The sequence below is a fragment of the Mesoplodon bidens genome, assembly GCF_964165515.1.
Source record: "Mesoplodon bidens genome assembly, chromosome: 8".
In the NCBI taxonomy this organism is placed as follows: domain Eukaryota; kingdom Metazoa; phylum Chordata; class Mammalia; order Artiodactyla; family Ziphiidae; genus Mesoplodon; species Mesoplodon bidens.
The window spans coordinates 102,462,579-102,479,088 of NC_138165.1; the positions used below are offsets into that span (position 1 = coordinate 102,462,579).

General features: G+C 39.0%; 1 protein-coding gene across 1 annotated transcript in view; it reads left to right on the top strand.

The window, feature by feature from the left end:
- The window catches only part of COL4A3 (collagen type IV alpha 3 chain), a 141,824-nt gene that overhangs the window by 81,296 nt on the left and 44,018 nt on the right, over positions 1 to 16,510 (top strand). The window contains exons 12-23 of the mRNA XM_081243313.1: positions 86 to 127; positions 336 to 413; positions 2,331 to 2,393; positions 2,768 to 2,827; positions 3,792 to 3,836; positions 4,110 to 4,163; positions 5,067 to 5,108; positions 7,197 to 7,281; positions 8,714 to 8,749; positions 10,368 to 10,532; positions 14,435 to 14,527; positions 15,040 to 15,135. Of these exons, the coding sequence (XP_081099439.1) occupies positions 86 to 127; positions 336 to 413; positions 2,331 to 2,393; positions 2,768 to 2,827; positions 3,792 to 3,836; positions 4,110 to 4,163; positions 5,067 to 5,108; positions 7,197 to 7,281; positions 8,714 to 8,749; positions 10,368 to 10,532; positions 14,435 to 14,527; positions 15,040 to 15,135 (859 nt within the window). The remainder of the gene's footprint in view (positions 1 to 85; positions 128 to 335; positions 414 to 2,330; positions 2,394 to 2,767; positions 2,828 to 3,791; positions 3,837 to 4,109; positions 4,164 to 5,066; positions 5,109 to 7,196; positions 7,282 to 8,713; positions 8,750 to 10,367; positions 10,533 to 14,434; positions 14,528 to 15,039; positions 15,136 to 16,510) is intronic.

Consider the following 16,510-nt stretch of genomic DNA (forward strand, 5'->3'; position numbering starts at 1 on the left):
TTATAAACATTGAACCTTAATGGGTTTAGACTATACATTCATGTTCATTTTTAAAAGAATAATTTGGTTTTGTCTTTTCTTACAGGGTCACATGGGTGACAACGTGATAGGACAAAAAGGAGAGCGGGTAATTTAAATTCTATGGTTTATTTGTGGGCAAGATATTTTAAGTTCCCTAGCAATCAACTTACACAATTTATTCACTAAGTCACACTGAAACGAAAGTATTTCCTGTGTCTCAGGTTTCATTTGCTTTATCTTCTTAGGTAAGAACTAAAGAGGAAATGTAGATCTCGCAAGCTTAGTTTTTTATTCCTGAGTGTATTTGTCTTTAGGGTATGAAAGGATTAACAGGACCGCCCGGACCACCAGGAACAGTTATCGTGACACTAACCGGCCTGGTTAACAGAACGGTAACTCTTCAATTTTATTATTAGGGTTGCGCCTTCCCCTTTCTGGGATGAGGTCCTTTGATCCCTTACCTCTTCTATAAGCTCTGTCACCTAAGCCCAGCTCAGCCAACCTGGGCCTCTGGATTTTATTCCTTCTCCATATTTTACTCGAGAACTAGAAAACATGAAATGGGGAAGACACAAGGCAAGCCACTCCCACCATTCTTGAAGGAAGAGCCTAGATCGAGTTTTGCTCACCCAGTATCCCCATCCCTCTCCTTGTTGCTAACATAGCGTGGGTATATGGTGAGTATTTTTGAATAAACAGTAGCAAAATGGTGTGTGGCTCTGATGCAGTTGGATAGCAATGACCTAAAGATAAGGGTAGAGCAATATCATAATCAAATGGGACATTTTTACCCTGCCATCATAACCCCAAGGCGGTGTGGCCCCCACTCCTCTTCAAGGACACTGTGACTCGTTATTTTGACATAATCACGTGCTTTTTGCTCCTACATTGGGGTAGCTAGAAGGACCAGAGGATGGAATTGAATCAAATGCTCAGAAGAAGTGCATCACAACATCATACACCACCAATCCTAGACACCAGGTTGATCCGGGAATGCCTGGGAAGGGGAATGGGGAGTGAAGGGGAAGCTAACAATTTTCTTGTGGATTAACTGAGAAATAAACATAAATCATCCTCCTTTAAACTTATGATTAATAGTTTCTAATAATAGCTTGATTGCAATATAATTCACATACCATAATTTTCACCCTTTTAAAGAATAAAATTCATGGGTTTTAATTATAATTAACTTTTAACAGCATTATTGAGATATAATTCACATGCCATAAAATTCACTTATATAGTGTACAATTCAGTGGCTATTAGTATATTCATAGAGCTGTGCAGCTATAACCATGTGCAATTTTAGAACATTTTCATCACCCCCAAAAGAAATCCCTTAATCATCTCTTTCCAATATAATTAATTTTTAATGATAGAAATTATCAAAACAAAACTAGAAGAGGTAAAACAGAACATGGTGAAGTTTTATATGGCCAAAATAATAACTCTCATTGAAGACTGGAAAAAAAATTGGCTGAGGAGAATAGCTGAACTTTTCAGAATTAATCAACAAAAGTATATTTAATAAAGTCTAAAGCTTTATTGGCTGAAAATTGATGGGAAAAAATCTTATTTTGACAAAAGCAAGATCTGGAAAATTTGACCCAGGGGACAAAATTGAGTTATTTATAAAAATGATGCCCTCAGGAGGACACTCGCATTGGGAAAAAATTGTTTTTGAAAATTATATTTTCACAATATATGAATAAAATGTGATAAGGGCAAAACAAACCTAATTAATGAATTCAATCCTCATTGTAACATTTACTCAGAAAATAGTTGATCTCAGTGAAAATAATTTCAGTATATTAAAAATGAAAGTAAACTACATTAGAAATGATCTAATTGTGCTTATAGAAAACTGATTCAAGAATTAAATTAGTTTAATAGAGTTTGATCTAAAGGATACTTTCATTTTTTTTTAAAAAAAGAAAAGATTGTAAAAAGGATATATTGTACAGCACAGGGAATAGAGCCGATATTTTATAGTAACTATAAAAGGAGTATAATTATAAAAATCTTGAATCACTATATTGTACTCCTGAAACTAATATAATATTGTAAATCAACTATACATCTGTTTAAAAAATAAATAAAATATAGCACACAAAATGTTTGTATATTGTTTCAGGGTGTTCCCAGGTATAAAATTCAAAATGTGAAAATTGATAATGTGGTGTGTAAACAGGAGGTATATAAGTAGCTTGAAAATCCAATCCATTGAACAAATAGAGGACTTTTCCAAGTATAGTCAATAATATCTTGTTTGATCTGTTGGTAATGACCTTAACTTGTTTTTGTGACAGGACCTCAAGGGGGAGAAGGGAGACCAGGGAGCCGTGGGCCGGTCTGGACGCCCTGGACCCTCAGTAGGTCACTAAGAATCATGTTGTTCCCTTGAAACAAAAAGTAGAACCTTAGAGCATATTTTGATATATGATCTACCTTTAAATCTTAATATTAGCTAAAGCACAATAATATTTTACTGCAGAGATCGTAAATACTAGAATTATTTTATGGCCACTTCTAGCTGAAATCCCTGCACTGTTTTACATGCACCCAATGGCACCCATCTTATGAGTTATCTTCAGCATCTGTTTTTAAATTAATATTCGTAAATAAGATGTCCTTCTTAGATAACCCACCATTTCAAAAATTTTAACAGAAGGGAAAAGTTAATAAAAATCAATGTAAGTCAAAAATCAATAGTTTACAAAACTTGACCTAACTCTCATAAATACAGGGGCCACCTGGAGAAGCTTACGGATCAGAAAAAGGTGCTCCTGGAGAACCAGGCCCGCAGGTGAGTTTGGAAATTCAGTGTCATGTGCAACCTAAATTAGTAAGTACTCAGGACTCTTGAGGTCGTGAATATAAGGTGCTTAAGTCAAACTAGCTTAGATTTTTTAAACTTTCTAAAAAATTTTGGGAGATAGAATTTTTTTGTTCAAGTATCTGAGAAGTTCAAGGCTAAAACAAGCTTCAAGGACTTCTGAACCTGAAATGAAATGGGCAGGACTCTGTCCATTTCACTTCTGCTGCTCTCTGTGTATCAGCCTCATCCTCTTCTTTGACAAACGATCTTCATCCATATAGGGGGTGATGGGTAAAAAAAGAGCATGTAGAAGCAACAGAGGCTCACTCTCCCACCCAGCTCTATTTTGCAAAGATTTAAATACATATATTGTTTAAAAACTCTAAAAACTATACACTGGGAAAAGCATATTTTTTTCTAAGAAAAAATATTCAACTAATATGATTTTTAATTTTATCATGGAGGGTAAACACCATAATAGTTAATCTCCAAAGCCCTGTCTGTTTGAATGCTGCAAAATACCTTTTATACATACATTTAAATATAGGCACATCTGGAGTTCAGGGAATTGCCAACATCGCAAATGAATAGACTGTGAACGCCTCCCTCTTTCTGGATTTTCCTGTTCGATTCTCTGCTCAGTGCTTCCTTGATTTTCCTTCTAAGCTTTGATGGGTGGTGTTAACTCTAGTTTAAGCTTAGCTCTTAATATCGTCTCCTTTTTCCAGTGACCCTCCCTAATTCCCATTCTGACTGGCTTCTGCCTTCCCTGGCAAGAGAAGGTCATCACCTGTTCTGTGGTTAATAGTTTTTCCTTTTAATAAGTGGGGGAAACCTCAGTCAGGCTTTCTTGCCTAAGGTCAAGAGATGATCATATCATTTAAGTTTTTCATGTTTATTGAAATTACCCATGTTTATTAAGTTACGTGTTTTTGTTTTGTTTTTGTTTTAGGGAAAGCCTGGAAAAGATGGTGCCCCCGGTTTCCCTGGCACTGAGGTATAGACGTGACTTGGCCCATTAATATAGTGAAAGTGTCAGTCCTATTAGACAAAGAAGGGTTTTTGAGAGTCACTAAGTAGTTTTAAGCAAACAAAAAGCATATAGCTTTTAAAAATTATGTTTGAGAATCATAGTGTTACACCCTCACTGTGGAGAGAGGTCATCTGAGCACATTTTTTTTCCCCGAAAGGAGTTTAAAGCATTTTGCTTCCTACAGAAGAAATTGATTATCAATGTGTCTTCTGACCTACACTTTGCTGTTCTCCGCAGGGAGCCAAAGGCAGCAAGGGTTTCCCTGGGTTAAGGGGCGAAGATGGCATCAAGGTAATTCCCTTCCTAACATCTATCTTCAGCTTTTTTAATTGGTTGGGTTTGGTCACCCTTTCCCCACACGTCCTGAAACTCGGTACAAGGAATTGGAATGAGAGCTCACTAAAACATCTTAGCATATTTGTTAAGAAGAAACAAGAGATGTGGCAACTATATTTGAACACTTGAAGGGGAAAGATGTTCCACCTGTCCTGTGTAGTAGAAGCTGACTTAGGACGAGTGAGATTTCAGGTCCCCACGAGGAAGAAGCTGGAAAGGACTTGCGATTGGAGGAAGCTTCAGGTCATCAGAGGTCAAGGGTAGGCTGGTCCCCGTGAGTCTCAACCTGGGTCACGATGTACTGAAAGGTCATCATCAGTTGACTGTGGACCATATTCCACATCATTGTTTCTGACAACACGTCACAGATATTTTCAAATAGTTTTCATATGTAGGTATATATGCAGATTCAAGATTTTTATCCTGTGTTAATATCGCTTCCAGTAGAATTCTGGAATGCCCTCTTGAGTAGGTAAGAAAGGAGGTTGATTATAGCTGGGACACCGGAAATTGCCTACAACCCACAGCCTGGTTTCCCTGTGCCTCTAGTCTGGGTGGGAACAGGGGAGCATGCAATGATGCAAACATCCTTTGAAGGCAGTGATATGGAAGAAACCTAGAGAACAGCAGCCACTTCTTCCAGACCTTATAGATAAGATTCTTGACTCAGATATGGCCCTCCAGGAAGATAATCAAAAGTAGTATCCCTTTCATGTTAACTTGGTTTGTACATTTCATAGAAATAACATCAATTTTAGCATAGATTTGTTTAAATGTGCATTTTGGTTTCTAAGTAAACTTAACATGTAAATACTTCTGATTAATGTGCTCATAATTTGTAACTGTCTTTCAACATAGGGGTGGAAAGGAGACATGGGCCCTCCAGGATTTCATGGTCCAGTAAGTGTAATTAAAGACCATTTTAATGTCATGTTTGATCAAGTCTTTCAAAATATCAAGGAAATTTTGGATCAGTGTCTCTTATTGACTGCTATGATAGAGATTACAGTATTTACTTTTTTAATCAAACCGGGGCAAAAAAAATAGCTGTTGTCATTATTTGTCCATTTGATAATGGACAAGTATTTTTCTTTCGTCCTACTTGGTCCCTGGAATGCACTGGCAATGCCCATCCTGGGCTGTAGAGAAGAAAACCTTTGTCTAATCAGGCCTGGCCCAAGGTAAGTAATCCCTTGCCCTTAAGTAGGGTAGGAAGGCAGCAGAGGAGGACAGCTTGGGCAGTGGGGTGGCCTTCTCCAGCTGGGCCCCATTAAGACAGCCCTGCACTGTGAGACAGCAGAAGCTCAGCCCTGGGTTTAATACAGGATCGGCAAAAACCAATGACCCCAGCCCAAGCTCCTTAGTGGCAGGCTGTTTCCCCTCCCCGGCGTGGACATGGATTTGATGTCTGTCAGCTCCTGACTGCAGGGTGGCTACATTTTATACAGTGACTGTAGCTTAAGGAGATGAGTGAAGAAGACCCAGGCTCTGAGTTCTGGCATCTTCCTTTCCTGCCTCAAAAGACAGTGGTTCTCACATTCAGTGTGACTGTGCAGGTGTGACAGAAATCTCCTCCATGGTGGCAAAGGAGTCCCTGGGGGAGTGTGTGTGTGTGTTATCACAAACGCAGTTCTCAGACCCTTCAGGCTAAGTAAGTCAACTCAGTAATCGGAGGAGGGTCCCAGAAATCAGCCTCTTTACACTACAAGCAAATGATTCAGATGGCAAGTAATCCCAAGATACTTTTGAGGGGTTGTTGGGAAAATAAAAGAGGCTATTTTGTGAAAGTACTTACTTGGAAGGTACTCACATGTCTTTATGGATTTTATGATGGAGGAGATTATTACATTATTAGTACTATTATTAGTAGTAATTTTTTGTTTTTACAAGCCTGCATCTGACATTAATTTATTTATTATTTATTTTTGCTGTGTTGGGTCCTCGTTTCTGCACGAGGGCTTTCTCTAGTTGTGGCAAGCGGGGACGACTCTTCATCGCGGTGCGCTGGCCTCTCACTATCGCGGCCTCTCTTGTTGCGGAGCACAGGCTCCAGACGCGCAGGCTCAGTAGTTGTGGCTCACGGGCCCAGTTGCTCCGCGGCATGTGGTATCTTCCCAGACCAGGGCTCGAACCCGTGTCCCCTGCATTGGCAGGCGGATTCTCAACCACTTCGCCACTAGGGAAGCCCAGTAGTAATTCTTTTTTGTGATTTTATACCTGCTTAACCACAAAGCTCTAGTTACCTATTCTTTAAACAAGTCAGTGAACTAATTGGCCCCATGCAGTGTATGAAAAAACTAAGTTTTTAAAAAGCTTTTGTTTTTCCATCTTCTTTCTATCTTCTTTTCTCATGCTCAATTCCACATAACTCTGCGGCTTCTGCTAGCTTCAGAGGAAGTTCTGCTTTGGAAGTAGATGGTTAAGGAGACCAGCAGTAGGTCCACTGATCACTTCAGAAATACGTAATAGTCCTGAGTCCTTGGACTGAGGAAACCTTTGTCTGAAGGCCAACAGTGTCCTGAAATTTAAAGAAACAATCAGTAAAGTATTTTTGATGTGTAGGTCCCAATGTACTTTGAAATAAATTTAGTCCTCAGGACAAGCATTTTTAAAAAGTGAAATAGAATAGAATAAAAAATATCAGAGTTGATCATATGTTGTAAGAAGTCACTATTTTGTGAAACTTTAATTTCTGTATACATATTCACACATATATAGTTATGTATATGTATATTTAAATGTGTGTATGTGATTTGGGCCACATCATAAAATGTATTTCTAATTGAAAGCCCATGAAATATATGATATCATGATACCAGGTTAACTTTTATTTTTAAATGTATCCATCCCATATACTTAACTGCCATATCCTTCTAACACATAAACCAAAAAAGTTTAGCCAAAAAAGAAGAAATTGAAGTAATTGCATTTGGCGAGCTGTCCATAAATAGCTGCCTTTTTTCTTTATTAATTTCTTTTTCCTTTAAGACAGAATATTATGATGCATACCAGGAAAAGGGAGATGAAGGAATTCCAGGCCCACCAGGGCCCAAGGGAGCTCCTGGCCCACAGGGTGAGAATAAATTTCTTCCTAAAGCATTTGCTGATCATTCCATGTCTTTCTTTCAAGGCAAAATGTATAGCATGTGTTTGCAGACCCAGAATTGGCAAGAGGAGAAGGGAGGTCTCCTAATGTTCATAGGTGGTGATATTTTTTCGTGTTTCCTAATTTTCATAAGAAAATTCCATAGGTGGTATACAGTAGAAGGTAAATGAATTATCTTTATGTAGGAAAGCATAACATTCAAGTCTGGTAGGAAGACACAAACATGGCTGGAGAGAAGGAGGAGGGAGTGTCCGAAACCAGCAATCTCAGTGGGATACAAAAGAGAAAATGGAGTCCCTGAAGAGCTATAATTTGAGCAAATCCACACAAATAGTGACAAGAAGGAACTGAAGTCCTGGTTTTCTGACTTCCAGCATCATGAATTAAAGTCACATTTACTTATGTTCTATCCCTTTTGATAGATTGCAAAGATCTTGGCTAATAGCTCTTATCTCTTACTACACATTAAAATCCCAGGGACTGCTAAATAAGAACCATGTCCAGGTCCCATCCCTGTGATTCTGATTTAATTGCCTGGAGGAGGGCCTGGATACTGGCAGATCGTTAAAGCTCCCCAGGTTAAGTCTAATGTGCAACAGGATTAAGAACCACTGATCTAGGGAAATTATTGATGTAAATAAGATTTCAAAGAAGAATTTTACTCAAGAGAGGTAGAAGTCTCAGCGTACTTAAACAAATGGACAGATAAGTATTAGACATAGATTTTTAAAAATCTGATATGCTTACTATAAATCACTCATAAACATCAAAGAATTAGAGCCTTACACAGTGTTACAGCTATAAGCGATCTGAGATGGATCCAGACCAAACCCATATTCTTGACAATTCCAGCTATTTGATATTCTGGCATCTGAATCATCCCAGCAAAATACCAAACACAGAGCAGACTCTTAGGAAGTGTCTTGTTGAATTATTTGAAGATGATAAAGTAGCATGATTTACTTTTTTTAAAAAATTGAAGTAGAGTTGATTTACAATATTATATTGGTTTCAGGTGTACAACATAGTGATTCAATATTTTTGTAGATTATACTCCATGTAAAGTTATTACAAAAAATGGCTATATTTCTCTCTGCTGTACCATATATCCTTGCTGCTTATTTATTTTATACATAGTAGCTCATGTCCCTTATCCCCTACCCCTGTCTCTCTTCCCTCCCCCCTTTTGAGTGCTAGGCATCTAAGATGAACTTAGTTTCTTCTTTACAGTTTGTTTAAATGAGTGAAGTTTTCTCATATTTACCTATGTGAGAGTGGAGAAAAAGTATGAAAAGTGTATTATTATGTTATTATTATATTGTCATCCAAGATTTCAATAACCGGAGGGAGGGAATATTTACATCTTTGTAAACAATTAATTGCTATTATGTATTCACAGGTCCCAGTGGTCCCCCCGGAGCCCCTGGAAGTCCTGGTATGTACATGTTTCTCAGGATACCAATACAAACGCTATTAAATGGAAAACACACTGCTCTCTAGTGAGTCTACAGTATTTACATAAGACAAATGTTTCATTAATTGATATACAAGTGTTTCCAACTTCTTAATCGTAAACTTTGTGACCTGCAGGGGAAAAGGGAGTGGAAACTGGGAAACTGACACAAAGTCATAGAGAAATGCTCTTTTTTACTTCTCAGTAGTTTTAACTAAGTGTAAAATGGTAACTTCAGTGTCAGGAGTAGAAGGCTTGAAACTCAGACGAGGCACAGAGCTAGAAAAACAATAATTTTATGGCAACTAGGCTGCTCAAAATGATAGTTTTCTTAGTGTATCACAAGTTGCCTAAAGACACATAGATGACAGCTTTTGTGTAAAGTTTTAATTTTTACTATATATTGTTTGTGGTACATAGACAATTCTGTGAAGTGGAAAAATATCCATGAGTCATTAGAGTGGTTGCCTCTTGAGAGAGGAAGAAGAATAGGATCAAGGATGGTTAAAGATTAACCACAGTAGCCTCAGTTATAACTGTCGTACTGTAATGTGTCATTTTGTAAAGGCGACAAAACTAAGAACAAAATAGCAAAGATTTGGTAAGCCCTGCCATTGATTATATTTTTCTCTGTACTATGCTGTATATTTAAACTGTTTCATAATTTTGAAAATGAATTAAAATTAAACAGACTGAAGAACTACATGTATATTATAATCCTATTGCAAAAGAAAAAGATAAATGAATAAATATTATGTGTTCTTGCATATGCGTGGAAAAATATATACCAAACTCTTAACAGCAGGTATTTCTTGAAGTTGAAATGATGCAAAAGGGGATTTTAAAGGTCTAACCAAATATTAAGAAAGACTTCCTTCCAAGTAATGAATAGGATGGTTTAAAAAGCCAGCAAGTGAAAATTAAAAAGCTCTCAAACAGATGTCAATCCGAAGGATTATTAGCCTTTAGGCCAAAATCTTCATGCTCAATAATCAGAAATAATCGGATATTACCCCCACTGGTTTCTCAGCAGAGATTCTTAACTATGAGGCAGAGATTTGAGACAGCCCTTCTCACATCCGGGTCATTTTAGGAGGGACAGAGGAAGGGGGTTTGTATCACCTGGCATGGCTTCTCCCCCAGGAGATGCCTGCCTCCTCCAGGGTACCCTTTAATATAACTAAGATGATTGGCAAGAATAAAGTCCAATTACAGTTTTCCCTCTTTCTCATTTGAGACACTGAAAGATAGGCATTTTCTAGTCTCTAATAAAAAAAATTTATAAAATAACATATACTGAAGAATTTCTCCTGAAGTCCTTTTGAATCAAGAGACTACAGTGCATCCCAACCTCTGTTTCAGCCCCTTGTAGTAAGTCACATAAATTACCTTCTTGGAATGGAACGGTCTCAGCTCTGCTGTATTGTGATAGTTTAACAAGGCCACAGATAAGGGACATCAGATAATTCACTTTTATATGCTCTATATACTTTTCAACTCTATAACTTTTATAAGAATATATCACTTTTTGCAATTGAAAAACAAATGTATATTAATCAGGGAAACATCTAAAAAACAATAAATGATTATTTTCTCCAAGGGTCATCAAGGCCTGGCCTCCAAGGAGCCCCTGGAGTACCAGGAGTAAAAGGAAGTAAAGGGGAGCGAGGACCCCCAGGAAAGAGCACAGCGGGGCTTCCCGGGTCCCCTGGCTATCCTGGTTCACCAGGCCCTACAGGGTTGCCAGGACCTCCAGGACCACCAGGTAAAGATGCCCTTTTGCGTACGTTGCCCGGTGACAGAGATGTGCCTATCGGGGGCGATGAACCTTACACGCAGCTTGGCCATCAGTGTGGACCATAGGAGTTATGTTTCTACTGGAGTTTCATTTTATTAGCTATCTGTGGAAGCAGCTACGGTGGCAGGGCTACTTTGCAAGTGCAGCCCAGTGTCAGCCTGAGTTCCCACAGAGGGTGGAGCAGGAAACAGGGACAAAGGGAGAGAAGCAGGGGAGGAATGACCATTATCAAGTTGGCCTAGGCCAAGCGCAACTGCTCATTCAGTCCCTAGAGACTATCTTCCAAGAAGCTGTATAACTTTATCTCAGGATAATCTTTCCTGGGGGGACAAAGAGGCAAGAATTTCCCCACCAGCCCCTATTTCAAAGCTGTGCCCCACAGGATGGGACTAACACCCTACCATCCCCACCCACATCCCCCCACAGACACACACTTCCAGGCTGTGTTGGCATGGCTCCTGGGGCATCCCGTGGCTTGTCATCAGCAGGGAAGCCCCAGGACAGGAGGCTAGAGGTGTGCAACATGGACCAAGGCAAGATGCTGCCAGGCAAAGTGGGTCAGAAACCACAGAGCTGCAGCCCAGAGGCTCTGAAGCAGTACCTGGAAGTTCTGATGAAGTTATCCTTTTCTCTCCATCCCCTGATAGAGCCACTTAGCATTCTATGTGTGGCTGATAGGTATATAGAACCTCAGGAACATACAGATCGCTCTATATATTTTAAAATGCCTTTCCTAGTAGGTTCCTGGGAGGTCTTGTGTTTTATACCCAACCCTCCTACTAGCCTTAAGAATCTTCCATGCGTCAGTGATCTTTTTAAGAAAGGAAGAAACATTATTTATAGACAATATAATTATAAACATAGAAAATTAAAAAGAATAATCTGGAAAACTCTTAGTATTAATAAAATAATTCAGTTAAGTGTCTAGTTATATGAGCAATATTAAAAATAGAGGGAGTTCCCTGGTGTTCTAGTAGTTAGGATTCGGCACTTTCACTGCCATGGCCGGGGTTCAATCCCTGGTCGGGGAACTAAGATCCCAGAAGCAGCGCATCATGGCCTAAATAAATAAATAAATAAATAAATAAATAAATAAATAAATAAATAAAAGCTTTCCTTTAAGCTAACAACAATCTAAGAAATTATCCTATTAATAGAAGACAATGTCTAAGAACAAGCTGTTAAGCTAAGGAGTGGATCTATGTGGAAAACTAAGCAAAGCAAAACTCAACAAAAGTACTTTACTGTATAACAGGGATTTGAACAACTTCTAGCCCTCCAAGTCTTTTTCCAGGTGTAGGTTTTGTGTCCTCATTTTATCGATGACAAACCTGATATGCACAGCTCACGGAGCTCAGGAATGTTCAAATCAGGATCTGGCCCCCAGGGCACCTGCAGTAGAACAGCTCCCTCTCCAAAGGCACCATGCTCCCTCGCCCTTCAGAGACTGTTCTTGTTTCTTACCCTTTCTTCTCTAAGCAACACCTGTCTGTCCTTCCTGTTGGGGCTTCAAAGTCCTGCAGAAAGTTTTCACTGAGCCCACCTACCTCTTATAACACTCAAGTTTATCCTGATCATAGAATTTTCCACATTGCTTGTCTGAGTCAGTTTCCCCTAAAGACTCAAAGCTCTTTGAGGTCAGGGAGTGTCTCATTTACTCTTTGAAGCCCAGCATACAGCATGGGGGCTGGAACATTGTAGGTACTCAAATATTTGTTGAATTAAATATGAAATGAATATGAAAATGTATATCTACAAATGTATAAATGTAAAAGTATACATGAGTCTACGTTAAGTATAAAAGTGCCATAATATTTTACTTTTTTTTCTATTTTTTAAATTCAGTTTGTTTTATTGAAGTATAATCGATGTACAACATTATATTAGTTTCAGGGGTACAACATATTGATTCAATATTTGTATATATTATGAAATGATCATCACAGTGTCTAGTTAGTGTCTGTCACCATACGTAGTTACAATTTTTCTCTTGTGATGAAAACTTCTAAGACCTATTCTCTTAGCAGCTTTCAAATATACAATACAGTATTATTAACTATAGTTACCATGCTGTATATTTCATCCCTATGATGTATTTGTTTTATAAGTGGAAGTAGATTTTACTTTTCAGAGATAACTACCCATTCAACTTAAAGACACAGATAACTGGATCACAAAATAAGCATTCTTTTCGTAATGGAACAGACATAATATAACACATACATATTCCATCCAAATTAAATGTTTCCACTGTTACCTGTTGCTCTGAAATTTGGGGAAGCTATAGGTACGTTTGTACATACTTAGTTTCATCAGCATTGCCTTCAGCCTATATTGGAAATGGCAAGACCAAAAATTAGATCATAGAACACAACAATTTGAGAGAATTAACTATTGACTGTACCATTGTAATAGCAGATGTATGTGGAAGACTGGGAACAGCTTTCTTGAAAAGCTGCTTTAAGAATGACAAACTCGGGCTTCCCTGGTGGCACAGTGGTTGAGAGTCTGCCTGCCGATGCAGGGGACGCGTTTTCGTGCCCCGGTCTGGGAGGATCCCACATGCCGCAGAGCGGCTGGGCCCGTGAGCCATGGCCACTGAGCCTGCGTGTCCAGAGCCCGTGCTCCGCAATGGGAGAGGCCACAACAGTGAGAGGCCCGCGTACCACAAAAAAAAAGAATGACAAACTCTACCATATAATCCAATAATCCCACTCCTGAGCATATATCCAGAAAACATGAAAACTCTAATTAGAAAAGATATATGCACCCCAATGTTCATAGCAGCCCTATTTTCAATAGCCAAGACAAGGAAGCAACCTAAATGTCCATTGACAGATGAATGGATAAAGAAGATACGGTGTGTATATATATATATATATATATATATATATATATATATATAAAATAGAATATTACCCAGCCATAAAAAATAATTCAATAATGCCATTTGCAGCAATATGGATTGACCTAGAGATTATCATACAGGTGAAGTAAGTCAGACAGAGAAAGATAAATATCATATGATATCACTTATATGTGGAATCTAAAAAAATGATGCAAATGAACTTATTTATAAAACAGAAATAGACTCACAGACATAGAAAACAAACTTACAGTTACCAAAGGGGAAAGGAGGGGGTGAGGGATGAATTGGGAATTTGGGATTCACAGATACACACACGACCATATATAAGACAGGTAAACAACAAGGACCTCCTGTATAGCACAGGGAACTGTATTCAATATCTTGTAATAACTTATAATGGAAAAGAATCTGAAGAATATATATATATATATATATATATACATATATATGTAAAACGGAATCACTTTGCTATACACCTGAAACATTGTAAATCACCTATACTTGAATAAAAAAAAATTTTTTAAAAAGAATGACAAACTCTGTTGATGTGAATAAGCAATGAGGAGAAAATAGGTGATGCCCAAGTCAGAATCCATTTTTGCACTCGGTATAGATGAAACATCTACAGTCTGTCAGGAAAATACAGTGTATCGGAGATACACAGAAGAATGAGATCTGGCCTTTTGCCTAAAGATGCTAAAGGGATAGTCTTGGAATAATAGAAAACAACTGAATAAGATAGCATGGGTTGATCATGTGCCAATAAATACCATCTACTGAGCTTTCAAAGAACCACTGCTTCCTTATTAAAAATATCACATGTGTAATGTGAAAGGAAAAGCTGGTCAGTCTTTTCAGTTGCGGACAACCTTCACAAGATTCAGCTTCCAAAACAGAGATGGGGAAATGCATATAAAATAAAGACATTACTAAAACACTTGCTAATTGAAGAAAATACTTAAAGAAATAACAAACTAGCTTTGGTGTTTTCTCTTTGTAGGTGGTATTGTTTTTCGCAGAGGTCCACCTGGAGACAGTGGACTTCCAGGCCATACAGGGTCTCCAGGAATCCCAGGAGTCGATGGGCCCAAAGGTTGGTTCAATCAGTGATGTTTCTCAACTAGAATAAGCCATTCTCATCATCTTTATTATCACTGATTTTATATTTCCCTGAGACAACAATGATCCCAAAATAGCAGACCGTCAGAGATGGCTTCTTTTCCAAAAGGATTACCTAACGGTATTTATTTATCTGGAAATGAATCATTTATTTAGCAATAAATCATTGGCTGTGCAATAAATCATTGGCTCTTCCTAGAATGTGGGTTGTAGCCTGCACTCAAGGAGAGAAACACTGAAATAGTAAATATTTAATACTAGGCTCTTGGGATTTCCTCTCTCAGAACGCAAAAAATAAGCTCAGATAAAGTAAGGAGGTATAATAGATGAATGATGTTTTTATTAATATGTACGATGTCCTAAATGATTTTCACTACATGAAAAATAATTTTAGACATAACAAATGATTGTGTGGTTGGAAAATATCTGTCCTTTCTAAGGACTCGGCATGGGTTTGTGAGTGATGCAAGTGTGTTTTCATTGCAGGGGAGCCAGGCCTTTTGTGCACACAGTGTCCTTATGTCCCGGGGCCTCCAGGCCCCCCAGGATTGCCGGGGTTAGATGGCGTAAAAGGATTCCCAGGTACAGACAATTTGCACACACGTATCTTTTCAAGTACCGAAAGGGTCGATTCACTGGGCAGGAAAAAAAGGCATCATACTGCTAGATGTCAGGATATGGTTTATATGAATTTGGAGGGAGACTTTCAAAAACACACTGTGTTAACATAAAGTAAGCCAAAAATCCCATAAAAGCTGGCATTTCCCCTTATTCCATCTTAGTTGCTGAACTCTAGCAAACCACTGTGTTATCCAGGAATTGTAAACTCACTTTTCTGCAGGGAACTAGCTGGTAACTTGGAGGAGTGAAGCAGCCATACCAAACACACACCACTTTTTTCTTCCATAAAGAAATAAGCCCCCTGGGCTTCCCTGGTAGCGCAGTGGTTGAGAGTCTGCCTGCCGATACAGGGGACACAGATTCGTGCCCCGGTCCGGGAAGATCCCACATGCCGCAGAGCGGCTGGGCCCGTGAGCCATGGCCGCTGAGCCTGAGCGTCCGGAGCCTGTGCTCCTCAACGGCAGAGGCCACAACAGTGAGAGGCCCGCGTACTGCAAAAAAAAAAAAAAAAAAATTAAATAAGCCCCTGGGACTTCCCTGGCAGTCCAGTGGTTAAGACTCTGGGCTTCCACTGCAGGGGGTGAGGGTTCGATCCCTGGTTGGGGAATTAAGATCCTGCAGGCTGAGAGATGTGGCCAAAAAAAAAAAAAAAAATGAAAGAAACCGTCTCCCATTCTTTTTTTCAAGAGACATGACCCTTCTCAGTCTAATTTTTCATGTCCCCCCTTTTGATATCGTCATGGGCTATTTCATGCACTGTTTCACATTATTCTTAACCGTACAAGCACGATAACAAAGTCCACCAATGGCCCCAGTGCCGGGGAAGATAAGGAGTGGTGAGGACTGCAGTAAACTGAAGGGGCTACGCAGTAAGTGGGAAGGTGCCATCAGGCACTCAACTCCGGCCTGTTGTTACTTGGCAGCCTTTTAGGTTCTGTGCTAATAAATCTTCCAATTTTTCATGGGAAGAATAAAATTGGGATTTTTTATCTGAAATCTCATGTTTTAAAAAAATACTAGCTGTCAACTTTTGAAGGAAAAAACATTTCATAGGCCAATATCCTGAGGACTAAATAAAGCATATGTCACTTCCCTTGTCGACCTCTGTGCCAGACCAGAACTCTGCACCTCAGCACTGTTGCTCCAGGCTGTCTCTGCCTCTGCTCTCCTACCTTCCCCTTCCCTGGTCATAGAAATGACCATGGACAAAGCCTTGAAGTAGAAAACGTTCCTATTTTATTCCTCTGCCCCTGTGCCACTCTGCTGGCTCCCCAGGGCCTTCACGTGGTATCACACACCATCTAGGTTCTGCCATTAGCACCTTGGTCTACAGACA